The 12,715-nt window shown below is 41.1% G+C and overlaps 1 protein-coding gene across 3 annotated transcripts; it reads right to left on the bottom strand.

Moving 5' to 3' along the window:
• Positions 1-41: 41 nt before the first annotated feature.
• nup37 (nucleoporin 37) lies at positions 42-12,680 on the bottom strand. 3 transcript variants are annotated; one of them, XM_018697266.2, is made up of 10 exons: positions 12,515-12,680; positions 11,143-11,345; positions 10,939-11,060; positions 6,877-6,949; positions 6,550-6,644; positions 1,133-1,223; positions 735-916; positions 606-656; positions 331-424; positions 42-240 (listed from the first exon to the last, which is right to left on the bottom strand). In XM_018697266.2, exons 2-10 carry the CDS (start codon positions 11,296-11,298, stop codon positions 127-129), a joined length of 978 nt encoding a protein of 325 aa, XP_018552782.1. In that variant the 5' UTR covers positions 11,299-11,345; positions 12,515-12,680; the 3' UTR covers positions 42-126. The 3 variants fall into 3 exon arrangements, with proteins under 3 accessions (XP_018552782.1, XP_018552783.1, XP_018552785.1); XM_018697267.2 differs by having other exon boundaries at positions 11,143-11,340; positions 12,515-12,660; XM_018697269.2 differs by having other exon boundaries at positions 12,420-12,600.
• Positions 12,681-12,715: the final 35 nt, after the last annotated feature.

Below are 12,715 nucleotides of genomic sequence, written 5' to 3'. Positions count from 1 at the left end.
ATGCAGCCAGTTTCCACCAAATTCCATACAAGCTCTGCAGATACTCAGAAAAACATTTTATTGAACATTTACTAGAATAGAAACAGAGGACCTAGTTATCCACCATGGAGAGTGCTGTACAGACGTTTACATCTCAGTCATCCAGAAGCAAAGTTTCCTGTCGCCACCAATCACACACAGGGGAAGAGTCCGGTGCCAGCTGAGGCCTGATCCGACTGGTACTGATCCGATCATCACCGGCTGTAATGACATCAGTATTTGACAAGAGACCAGAGCTGTGAAGACCATTAAAAAGATAACAATCTGAACTGTGAAAAGCATCTGACTGACCTGTGGGTGGCCAAGGTGGTGGATGAGTAATTGACTACTGATTTTTCCTGGACATCCAGTGGTGGCGAAGAGGTTTTCATTGGCTCGAGACCACCTGAGGAGGAGAATAAAATCCATCTGAATGTCATCACAACTTATAAAAGAGATAGAATACAGACTATCAGTTGCTATCCAACAAATTCTTGGGTAAAATATGGGTACTTTTAAGGGAATCTGGTAAAATCCAATAGCAACAACATCTTACAACTTTTAAAAAGATGAATCAATTTCCTTACTTGAATAATCGTGCTTTGTCAATGTGGGCTGGTCTTTTTTCTTGTGGGTAGCTGCAAATAATGAGCACAAGGTTTGGATGTATCCCATATCAATACATCAAGCACAATCAATACCATACGTTCCCTAACCTGGAGCGAGTTATGTCCCAGATGAGCCAGTCATTGCCTGCCACGGCACCAACTTTGATTGTGTTGGTGAGGCACCAGTCAGCTGACATGAGTGGCGACTGGCCACAGTCCAGTGACAGAATGGCCTGCTGGGTGACCAGGTCGTAGAAGCGAATTGTCCCCTTCTTCTCTGCCACCATTAACTGGAGAGGACAGACAGGTTGCTTAAATCAACAATGGACTCTCTCAAGCGTTCAACAACTGCAACATTATGAATATTTGAACAATTATTGTCTTTCTTGCCCCAGTTCACCTCACACCTGACTATGTTATTGTCCTACAGTGGCACATGTGCAGTTGTTGCACATGGACAACAAACCTAAGACTTTGAACTCATTATATCTAAATTCCCCTCCTACCTTAAAGACCTCCTCTGGGTGCCAGCACACACTGATACCAGGAGAGCGAAGTCTAAGAGTAGTGCTTTCATTTCCATCCAGGTCCCACACCCTGTGCAGACATTTAAAATTAGTATGAAAATGAGAAAATTAACTGTACATCAATAAAATACAGAAAAAGTGATGAAACACAGCCAGTGCCTTGTATGACCTACTTTTCTTTCAGAGCTTTATTGGAACATTACACAATATATTTGCAGAATCTTAAGCTCTCTAGGTAAATATTTTATTAGAAACTGAAAGTGCTGTGAGAATTCACTGCAGAAACCTGTATAGTTGTCTCATTACTGTGAACAGGGAACAAACACAGGACTTCTAATCAGTTCTAATTAGTAATGTTGTGGACTGATTCAACATGATATGTGAACCGCTCTTGGCCAGAAATCCAAAACAAAATCCCCTACCTCTTAATTAACAACAAAGATAGGGTTTTAGAGCACACTTCTAAAAATAGCAGTGGATTTTGAGCCACCCTTAGATGCTTACATAATAGCTGAAAACAATTCACATTCCCAAGGTTTCTTTCAATCTAAAATATGACAGTTTATTGTTCAGAAAGCCCAAACATCACAAATGTTTCTTCATTACTGTATGTCAATATATCCTTTAAAAAAGGCATTTATTTGTTCCTCCTTCTGATGTGTTTTCTACAGAATCCAAGCAATACAAGACACACGACTAACAGGCTTTTATGGCACACAATGTGGGCAATGATAGACGACATGTTTTCATCCAAGTTCATGTTTGCGCCTAATTCATCTAACTCCTGTTGGTTGTGCACAAGTGATGTACAGGGTCTTCAAGCTTTTCCAGGGAAAACAAGCTCTTTTCTCAGATCTGGGCCCTGAGCTGTGAAGACAGACAGACTTATGCTAGACTCCTGTTACAGGGAAAACGCCAGCTTCACATTACATTGAGCTATGATAGCAGGGGCAGAAGGGGGTGGGGGTGGGGGGGACATCACCCTCGCCTGAGTCGGCGTTACGCTCCACTCACATTACAGCAAATGTTTCGCTGTGGGCGGCCCGCTGCCATTCATTTTCTGTGGAGTACAGAGAGGGCAGCAGAATGCACGTCAGTTGAGGAAGAGCAGTGGAGAGAAGTTGAACAGTATCCGACTTTATCCAGAGATGTCTTGCAAGCAAACCCCAACTAAGAAACAAAGCTTGTGTGGGGATTATGACCAATCTTCATTAAAATAATAGCAAATTATATAGTTAAATAAGACCTATGATAGTAAAAGCAGCTGAGAAACACCACGGATGTAATGAATCACTTGGATGAGGAGAGCTGTGGTTCCTGAGACCTAGATCTATGGTTAACCACATCTGAATGATCCCTGAACTAGAAGAAAAGGTGGGAATGGGGGAGTAGGGGCGGGGGGAAGAAGGCTGCAAGTGTTTCTGGGAATATAAAACAAACGCTTGTGAAGCATGGGAAGGCGCTGACTGATGAGGTCATGCAGAAGACATCATCTAATAAAGCCCAAAAAAGTACCTCCAAAGACCATCTAAATGTCAAGTGTGTTGTTGGAGAGATTGATGTCCTCAGTGGTGCGGTGTAGGGGAGGATATGCCCCGTCTCAGATGAAGACCTCAGTAAACACTCAACTTTTCCTGCCTCGTCTCCCCTGTAGCAGGATAGAGCCCTGTCGAAACTCTGGGCTTCTTTCCTTTGCCCATGTGCAGACTCAGCCAGAGCCTCCACCATGGAGCATGAGTGAGGCTGAGAGGGGAAAAAAAGAAAAAACCCCAGACCACACCAGGAAAACAACGACTAAACCCTATTCTTTCAGACCACTAGCCAAGCAGAGCTCAATTGCACGCTACACCACCAACGGCCAAACTGTGGTCAACCACTCTGCCCTTCAAATGGAGAGCACCGGCTCCCCAAAAAAACATAACCTTTGCAGAACGAGGTGAAAGACGTGAGACACAAAAACACGCATGACCGCCTCTGATAAAACACTGTATAATTGCATAACACTACATCAAGCAATAACACTCTGCTTCCATGTACAACAGAGTTGAAAAGGGCATCTGAAGTCCTGTATTGTGTTATCTAAGTGAGAAAACATCAAGGCCAGAGCATTACGGTTTGTCAGTGTTTCCCATAAGTGGAGGAAACGGGAAATGCAGTTAGTGCTGTGTGATCTGATTTATTGTAGAGAGCAGAGTAAATAATCGAAGGTGACTCTCTGGAGAGAGAGAACTGGAAGAGTCAAACAATATAATCCCATCCCAGTGCCTGGCAGGGTCACCCTGCTTGAGGTGCACAATGTCTGCATCAGCATGTATTCTAACAGGACCTGCTCAAGATTTCATTTAGATTTGAAACACTAACATTATCTTTACCATTTAGAGAGTTATTGAAACCATTTCATATGTTTTTTGGATGCGTCAGGGATACCCTTATAATGTCCAATCTATGATATGTATATATAATGAAAAGTAACTCAACATGGGGTACTTATATCCCAGGTGGTACTACTATAGTTGCCAAGGGGAATGTGGAAAAGTTAGGGAGTAGCTCAAATAATCAAAAAAACAGAGATAATGATTTGATTTCAAGAATATATCCACACTTTTCTGTTAAGGAGGAAAATCAACACAAGAACAAGTGAACTACCAGCTAAGCTAGGCTGACTGCATAGTACATAACTCCCAGCCATCTGAGAGTGCATGAAGACTGGTTAATAGGCAAGTTGAAGTTAAAAAAGTAAGCTAAAAGTAATGGCTAAATGGCTGAAAGTAATGCATAGATTTTAAGAAAAATGATAAATGATTGAAAGCTTAATGCTAATAGTAATTCCTAAACTATCCAAATAAATGGCTAGTAATGAAGAAATGGTTGAGATAAATCATGTGGGCTAGAGGTAAATGGCTAAAAAGATCATGCTAGCTAAAAGTAATGGGTAGATGCTTGAAATAGCAAACAGTAATGGCAACAAATAAGGGAAGAATGATTGAAATAGCTATGTAAACATGCATAAAATTGATTAATTAATAGCTACATGTAATTTAAAAAAGGATTAATGGCTGAAACATGCCAATTCTGTGCCTAGTTGGTAGTTGTACAAATGCTAGATTAACCAAACCTTCCTAAATGCTGACAATTAATTAATTAAACCTTTTTACAAGTAAGAGTGTTAGTGTTAAATAAAAATTAAAAAATTTAAATTCATCCATAACAGGATATTTAGAACATAGATGGTGTTAAAGGATCACTTGCGCTGTGGTGACATGTCAGTGTAAAAAAAACACTGTGATAGAAGATAGGTTGGAAGCACATTGGATGAGATATTAAGCTGTTATTTGTTTCCCTTACACAACAAGAAAACAGATTATCACTGAGAACAGAACAAAACGCTTTAAAACCATATACATAATGCAGCAGCTGCAGCAGGTGTGCATTATCCTCATTTCACTGGTGAACTCAGTCAACCCCAAATCCCCTCTGGACCCTGCAGTGTGCCCTTGTGATCTGTAGGTGGCACATTTCCCCACAGACTGGCTCCATCTATACTGACACCATGAGCTGTTTAGACTACACGAGCCAAATGTAAACTCCCCTTAGGAAGTGGAGTCTGGCTCCCCACCTAGATGCTGCATCGTCAGGTTGCATGTTGGCAACAGCAGAGTTCCCACAACTGCAGGGGACAGTGATGACAAAGCTAAGCAAACTTATAGTAGAGGCACAGCTGCCAAACCTAACAGAGTGATGGAGAGGTCATGAGCCTATGCATGCAGACATACACTTCCCTCCCTCCCCTTCTGCAGGACCAGTTTCTTCCTCTAATATCCAGCCTCAGTTTGTGTGGGCTGACTGAAAGGTCATCTCCTGTTAACTTGATCTATCCCTTGTTCCGCCTCTGTCTTCCTCCCGCGTCCCATATTTTCTCAACATGACAGAATTTAAATCTTTCAGCAGATGGAGCGCACTCCTGTTTTCTCTGGCTGGTCAGCGGAGGGAGGGGAAGAGGAGAGTGGATGGGAGTGGAGGAGACTCATTCTCTCTGTGTGATCCTGTGTGTGTGCCTGATGTGGCAGGACAAGGGCACGGAGCAGGACAGGACGATCTACAAGCCACTGTGTTTTATAATGACAAATGAGCCTGCTGTCAGGGCTAAGATAAACAATGAAGACAGACAGATTCAACACTACTTTAAAATTAACCATAAGTATATTATACATGTATATTATGTATCCTAGGGCTGGACAATAAACCAACCTTTCAAATTTACAACTCTATAAATTCCTTGCACTGACTTAGAGAGATGTTGGCTTGTCACTCCAGTGAAGCTGTGGAATCTGCAGTCTGTGGCTACCTCTGGATGATAGTCATTTTGTATTGTTTGTTCAAACTTGATTTTTTTGAAAACGTGACAGCCCTAATTACAACCAATAACATTTGACGCAAGATTAAACAGACAAATAATCTTTGAGAATCTGTGAATTAATTTACAGTTGTAGAGGAAAAGAAACATAATTGTAATGTGAATTGTTTCTCCCACTCGTATAAATAAAGAAATGTCATGATCTGATATATCAAAACATTTGGACCAAATGCAGACTCCCAGTGGCCTGCTACTGAATTGGTTGATTGTCATTACCACCACACACATTTTCAAAATAGGCTTAACAGTGGCACAGGAACAATTAATGAGTGAAATAATCAACAGAAAATGAACTGTTGTGATAATCAATTTATCTTTGACTTTTTGAGTTTAGACTGTTGGCCTGGCAGAACAGGCCATTTGAACATGTCACCTCAGAGTCTGGGAAACATGATGCACAATTTTCTCCATTTACTAGACCAAACATTTAATGGACAAAATAATCAACAGAATTGTTAGTTGCGGTTGTGGTCCAGCCCAGCACCACACTACAACTTCTGGATTGAATGTAGAAGTATCTAAATTCATTTAAGGGCTTTATTCAGTTACTGTAAATTAACAATATAAGAATGGGGCCTTGTACTGCAACACAGGTTTCCATGTTGCAAGAGAACCAGCCTCCTGATGTAGGGGGGTTGTCCCGGCAGTGACCCTGGCTACTGACACACTTTTTCCCTCCTCTAGCATTAATTGAAAAGGAAAATTTGGGGACCTTATTATAGGTCCCCCTTGGAGAGGAAAATCTTTCTGCAGCTAATTGGATTTCCATATTTAACCAATTAGCTAGAAAAGCTACAAAGCAGCTCTGTGCTTACGCACAGTCACACCGGAGCATGTTGTGCTTAGCATCAAGTTTCACTGTGGAAACACAGTCAGGACTTTCTGCACCATTAACAGAGAACAGAACTGAAAATCAGAAGCTGGGAACTCACACACACACACACACAGACACACACACACATGGAAACAAAACGGTTTGGACCTGCAAGTGTGGTCATCACTGACGGAAGCAATTTGTTTCCCCTCTGTGGGCTCGAACACTAAATGGTTAATGTAGCTGGTGTGGCCCTCCATCACCTAGGCAACAGGACAGAAAAACAACATAATGAATGAAAACGGCAAACACATGATCAATAAACATGATCCATCCTGCAAACTTGTGTCTTCTACACTGGCTGCAGCTCTGCTTTCTGTACGCACGACTACATTTCCTGTATCACTAAGTACCAAATGTCAGTGCTAAGTAGAGAAAGTTTGATGCCAACTGACAAGCACAATTCTGGCCAATGTGCTCCAGATGTTGCACTACCTTGACTTCATGCCTATCCTGAAGATCAGAAGTCAGCAGGCGTAGCCTTCTGTCAGCTGCAGCGGTGCAAAATCTGCAAAGAGTGGGGTAGAGGAAAAGAAAGAGAGGATATGAAAATAAACAAAGAAAGAACATCAAAACAGAGTCAGGCTGCACAGATCCAATGACAGACGACATCTCGTTCTACATACATGCCTGCAACCGCCTAGACTGACACCTCTGGGTGAGAGTGTCAGTGTGTGTGGTAGAAACTTGGACAGTGATCAGCAGAAATGCTGCCAGGGAGATTCTAATTGCAAGCTAAGATAAACATGGAGAAAAACAAGATTCCTCACGCCATTTACGCATGTCTCTGTTCAAAAACCTGTGCAGAGCCAGACAGAGGACTTTCCCTCTAATCAGTCCTAGTAAACACCAGTGCCTGCAATTATTCACACAATTACACTAACTCACTTATGACAAGAAAAACACACACATATCACCAGAATAAACAGACAGCAGTTCACACATTTTCAGTCGCAGGCACAGATGGATTTGGCATGATGTCACTACAAACACCCTTAACGTGCTTCGGTGTATTACTGCTACAGTAGATTAGATTATATTAGGGCAGGCCTTCTAACCCTACAAATTAGAGTTGTACTTTGGAGTAACTCATGGAACACATTCTGGTTCTTTTTGCCTTTTTTTTTTTTAAAAACTTTAATGTCAAAACCATTTTCTTGACCAATCTCCAATAATCCTGCATAATACACTAAAAGTAACTATAAAAAGGGAAACCACTGAATTTCACCAGTTAATTCTAGGTTTGTTGATTTAAATTACTGTGATCATTGTTTGTGCACAAGACAGACATGCGAGACAAAATGTACCCATGTGAAAAAAAAAAAACCTTCATGTACAAGTTCACACAGACCTGAAAACATAAACTTAATACAAATTTTGTGTGAAACAGAGGAATTTCTGTGGCACTTTATCAGTTGCTTCAACATTTGAATTTTGAAGCCTACCAGATTACCAGATTTTTCCTCCAAAAACTATTCCATTGTAAGATCCACTCACTGTGAGCTTGATTATATTTTTTTTTTTTTTTTTAATATTTTGTTTTTGCTACATACGTTGGAATATGTAAACTGTCACTGTCACATTATGGGAAATGCTCAGTTGGTTCCCTACGAAGAGTTAGAGGACAATATTATAAGAACTGGAGCTACAGCCAACAGCCACTTAGATTAGCGTCGCATAAAGACAGAAAATGGGGAAACAGCAAACGAGTGGCTCTGTCCAACATTCTCAATTATGGCTACAAGCACCTCATTATCTTGTTTGTGAAATATGAGTGTAAAAATGACAAGCTGTGGTTTTATGGGGAGTGATGAGTGACTCGCTAGGTGCAGTTACTTCGGTCAGTCTCCCCTAGTGGCCTGGCAACCTCACAGCAATGACTATATAGAGATGGAAGACATAACAGCAACACCCAACAGTGAAGTCAAACTATCTCAATCATGGCCAAGTAAATGTTTCCCAGAGACGGTTCTATCATTTTGGGAAGTTCTAATCATGCAGATGTATGTTCAAGTGTTAATTTTACTTCGTTTTTATCTTTGTCACTACAAGAGTGACCCCTACTGGTTGATAAGGGCACCTGCACAATGGTGCTGGACCTGCAGGAGGATAGCATGATGTTAAGCTCTCCTAGTGAAGCCCATTGCTGGCAGGTCCACTAAAAGTCCATTAAAACAAGAAACCATTTTTAAAAACACAATAATTCATCATATTCTGGTCAGGCAGCTCTAGCTCCATTTTGGACAGAAAGAAAAGTCCCTGCTGTTGTTCCACATCATCTCTTTTTTTAAACCACCAAAATACTTTCAAACAGCCGATGCAACATTTTCTTTCCACAACAGTTCTTCACTCCTTGTTAGCTTGAGTTTTCCATTTCTAAACTAATTTGCTCTGAGAATAGTTGTGATTGGTCAGTTTCTGTGCAGGCAGAACATGTGTGCAAAACCAGTGAACAAAATGTAATTAAATAAGGCTGTTATTTGTCAGATGGGGTAGACTTCTTGTCTTTGCCATCAGTCATGACACAGCAGACTTTTCTAATGAGAAGTAAATTATATTTTCAATAATCCCCTTTTTAAGGTTTTTTGCCATCTCTTGGACAGCTGATAGTACAGAGTGGAAAGAAAACAAGGGGAGTGAGAGAGAAAGGTATTACATGTGACAAAGGTCAAACCAGGGACAATGTAGTTATATGGTGTGTGCAGTATGTGTGATAACAACTCAGCTACCAAGATGCAAAACTGAAATTTTAAATCTGCAACATATATCACAGCATATATATTTGAAAGACACATAATTTACTGATGGATGTGGACTTCACTTTTGTACAGTCACGTGCAAGCAGGATTTGCAATTTGCCTGGAGGTATCCTAGGCTATGATGCCCGAACCACAAACTGCAGTGTCACTATTTTGAGTCCAGCTGGGGGCCCTTTTTGCATGTCGTTACCATCTCTCTCTGCCCTCATTTCCTGCCATTAACTGTTCTCTCTGTTGTCAATAAAGATACATAATGGTACCCAAAACTCTATCCTACCAGTTCATTGTGCTGTCCACAATATAAAGTCTGTATATGTGGTGTAAGTATGTTGTTGTTAAGTGTGAGGCGTCTGGTCTTTGTAGGTTTCAATAGTCTTCAGATTTGTTCACATTACAAGCTGCTGTGGTGGTTGGTGGCAGCGCTGCAGCTTGAGCCCCCTTTCTTCCCCTCATCTGTCTTGCTCTCTCTGGGCCCCTGCTTGAGTCAAGCCTGTGAGAACGTTGTACTTTTCCTGGAAGGCACGGCTACGTGCAGATCGAAGGGAGGAATGGAACCTGAGTGGGTAGTCATCAGCGCAATAACATGTGCGCACGTCACAGGGCTGGCTCAAGGGCCCTGTGGAGTAAACCACAGAAGGCCGGGAATTATCGCTGCCTTTCCTTTTCAATTACAGAAAGCCTAAACACCTCCGGAGGGACCGCGGAACCTTCCCATCCACCGCTCCAATTAAGAGGAAACTCTTGCTTTCTAACAATCTAGAGTTGGGCTACTTCCCTCCTGTCCAAGGCCACCTGAAACAACTTGGCTCACATCCTGGCAGCTGCAGTGTGACAGTGATGACTACTTTCACACAGCGTAGCTGCTGTGCTTTCACTACAACTGCCTCTTGTTCTGGTCACAAGAGGAATGTCTGCGCAAAATTATCCTGTTGTGTTAAAAGATATGAACGTCATCTGATGTGGAAGTAAAGTATGGCTTGAGACTTTGTAATCCTTTTACAAGTCTCTGATGACCTCTTACATAACATGAGGCACTAGAGCAGCAAGTGTTACACCATACACACCATCTTATGTTAAAAATAGCTAGTTATGCTTATAAGGTCATTGATTAAACTGATTAATGACTTAGCAACCACGCTTCACATAATACAGGGATGGCTTTGCTGGTGGGGAGGTGCATCCATCGACTGTAGGATTGATGATTTGAATTCTTGCTCCTCCTGTCCAATTATCAAAGTATCACAGAGCAAGAGGCTGAACCCCAAAAAGCTCCTATAATGCATGTGTATGAAGAAGAAGTTTTGTTGTGTAAAACCATCTACTTCTGCTGCCTCAAATTTTTTGTCATAGTCGAATTAGTGTTGAAATGATGAAAACATGGAGTCAATTGAAAAGTCTTCCAAAGTTCAGTGCTGGCGGGAAGCTGCAACGTTTGAGATCTGCCAACTGAAAAGTACAGCATTCAGGAGCCAAGTTGTAAGATACTCAAATCCAGAAGACAAACATCATGAAAAAGAATAATGTTGATTTGGTAGACACCTACTTTTAAACAGTTGTTGTTTAGCAGCCAAATGTTAAGTGACCTTGTCTTGAAACATTTTCCAATTCTGACACTGCCAAGCATAATTTTTGACACTAGATGCCATATTAGTGCCACTCTGGTGTGATCACTGAAAATCAAGCCATAAGCACTATCCTGAGAGCAGCTATGGTAGTGCTGGTAACAAAGTAGCGGTACCTGATAGTGGGTATCCTGTCCAGCCGGGATTCAGGACTCCAGGCAAGAGCATCGACGCGTAATTCATGATGGAAAGCTCGAAGGACATTGAACTCAACTCCCTCAATTTCCATATCCTCCTCCTGGGGGAACAAGTGCGTTTTATAAAGGAAAAAGTATGCTGTGCAACACATGAACCAGGTTGTATGAAGCTGCATCTCTAACCTGGAAGAGGCAGGTGCCCACCACCACATACTGGTTTCCACCATAGGCCAAAAGAGAGGCAGGGGTTCCAGAGCTGAAAGGACTGAACTCCACCACATGAACATAGTCCTCACAAGCCACTGTGTAACTGGGACTGCGGCTAGAGTCCTCCTGCATGCTGTGTGTCCCAGTACGAGTGTCCTTAGACCAGAGCTTAAACTGTACTACAACAGAATAACAAGACAGGACAGAACACAATTACTTGTTAGCTTGAGTTAGATTTGAGTGAAATCACAAAATAAATTGTGAAACAATATAAACTTGTCAAGTTTATATTTATATATATAAACTTGTTAAGTTTATATTGTTGCCAAGAGATTTTGTGACAGTTACACAGTAAATAGCTATTCCTTTATTATCTCTGGATTAGGTGATTATGGGCAATGTGGAACATTAATGAGTGTGCCTGCTCTATGGCAATAATGAAATTCTCAGATTTTTGCAGCAATTCATTTTTCAGATCATTCATTTGCTGCATTCACCAAAAACAGACACTCCTGCCTGGCTATTTTAGCCATAAACAATTTCTGAACTGATTTTCCAGAAGAGCATTACCATGTTACTAAAAAAAGACTGAATATACCATGACAAAGGACCATCTCCACTGTTTCACTCCTAGCTTGAGCAGAATCAGAGGTACTGCTCTTTGTAAGGACCTAGAGTATAGTGAAAATTAAAAACTATAGGGATTGTGGGCAACAGAACAAAACCTATAGCTTGAGCACACAGTTAGACAGTTAAATCAGACACTCTCCCAAGGTAGGCATTAGCTTTTCATCAGAGAATACCAGGCCAAACACCCTTCAAATATTTACTTATTTTATATTGTGCGCACAGAGGTACACATAGATAGTAGGGTGCAACTTGGGTTTTTTTCCTGAATTGTATCTGTCACCCTTCAATTCGGCAAACATCAAACACACATAGCAGTGCATTATTTAATATATATTTAAGTAAAATTTAAATTGTCCCAATTTAGCAACAGAAGGTAGACCAACATTTCCACAATGCCATTAATTTCAGAGCCTAGTGAAATAAAGCTTTGCGTGCCAAATTTACCATGAAACTAACGACTCGTGAAAGGTCTAGCTCAGGAACTAGTAAATATAGCGTTAAGCAGGGCAATGTTTAACTGCCACATAACGGTAAGTGTCACTTGGCAAAGAGCTAAAACGTGACTACAGGCTGGTTCAGATAAGAGTACACAGCACAAAAGGGTCTCTTACTGCACATTTTACCATTTAACTCCCCGACTGACAACTTAAAATTTTCTCCTTAGTTATTCGGGTATATTCCTATTCAGAATGCAGTACGGAATGTTATACTTTACCACCTTAATTTCAACAGTATCGTTGAATCAAAGCGTGCGCGCCTTTGGGATGTTATCAACCTTCTTCCGCGTACGACATGGAATGCACCATTGGGTAGAAACAAGAAGGGGAGATTTCGAGTAATGTAACCGTAAAAAATCTAAATAACGTCGCAGTATACAGACATACAATTACGCTGATAAGAATAATTTGCAATAGTCAAC

Source organism: Lates calcarifer, linkage group LG18 (genome assembly GCF_001640805.2).
Source record: "Lates calcarifer isolate ASB-BC8 linkage group LG18, TLL_Latcal_v3, whole genome shotgun sequence".
In the NCBI taxonomy this organism is placed as follows: domain Eukaryota; kingdom Metazoa; phylum Chordata; class Actinopteri; family Centropomidae; genus Lates; species Lates calcarifer.
This window is presented reverse-complemented; position numbering and strand designations above follow the sequence as displayed.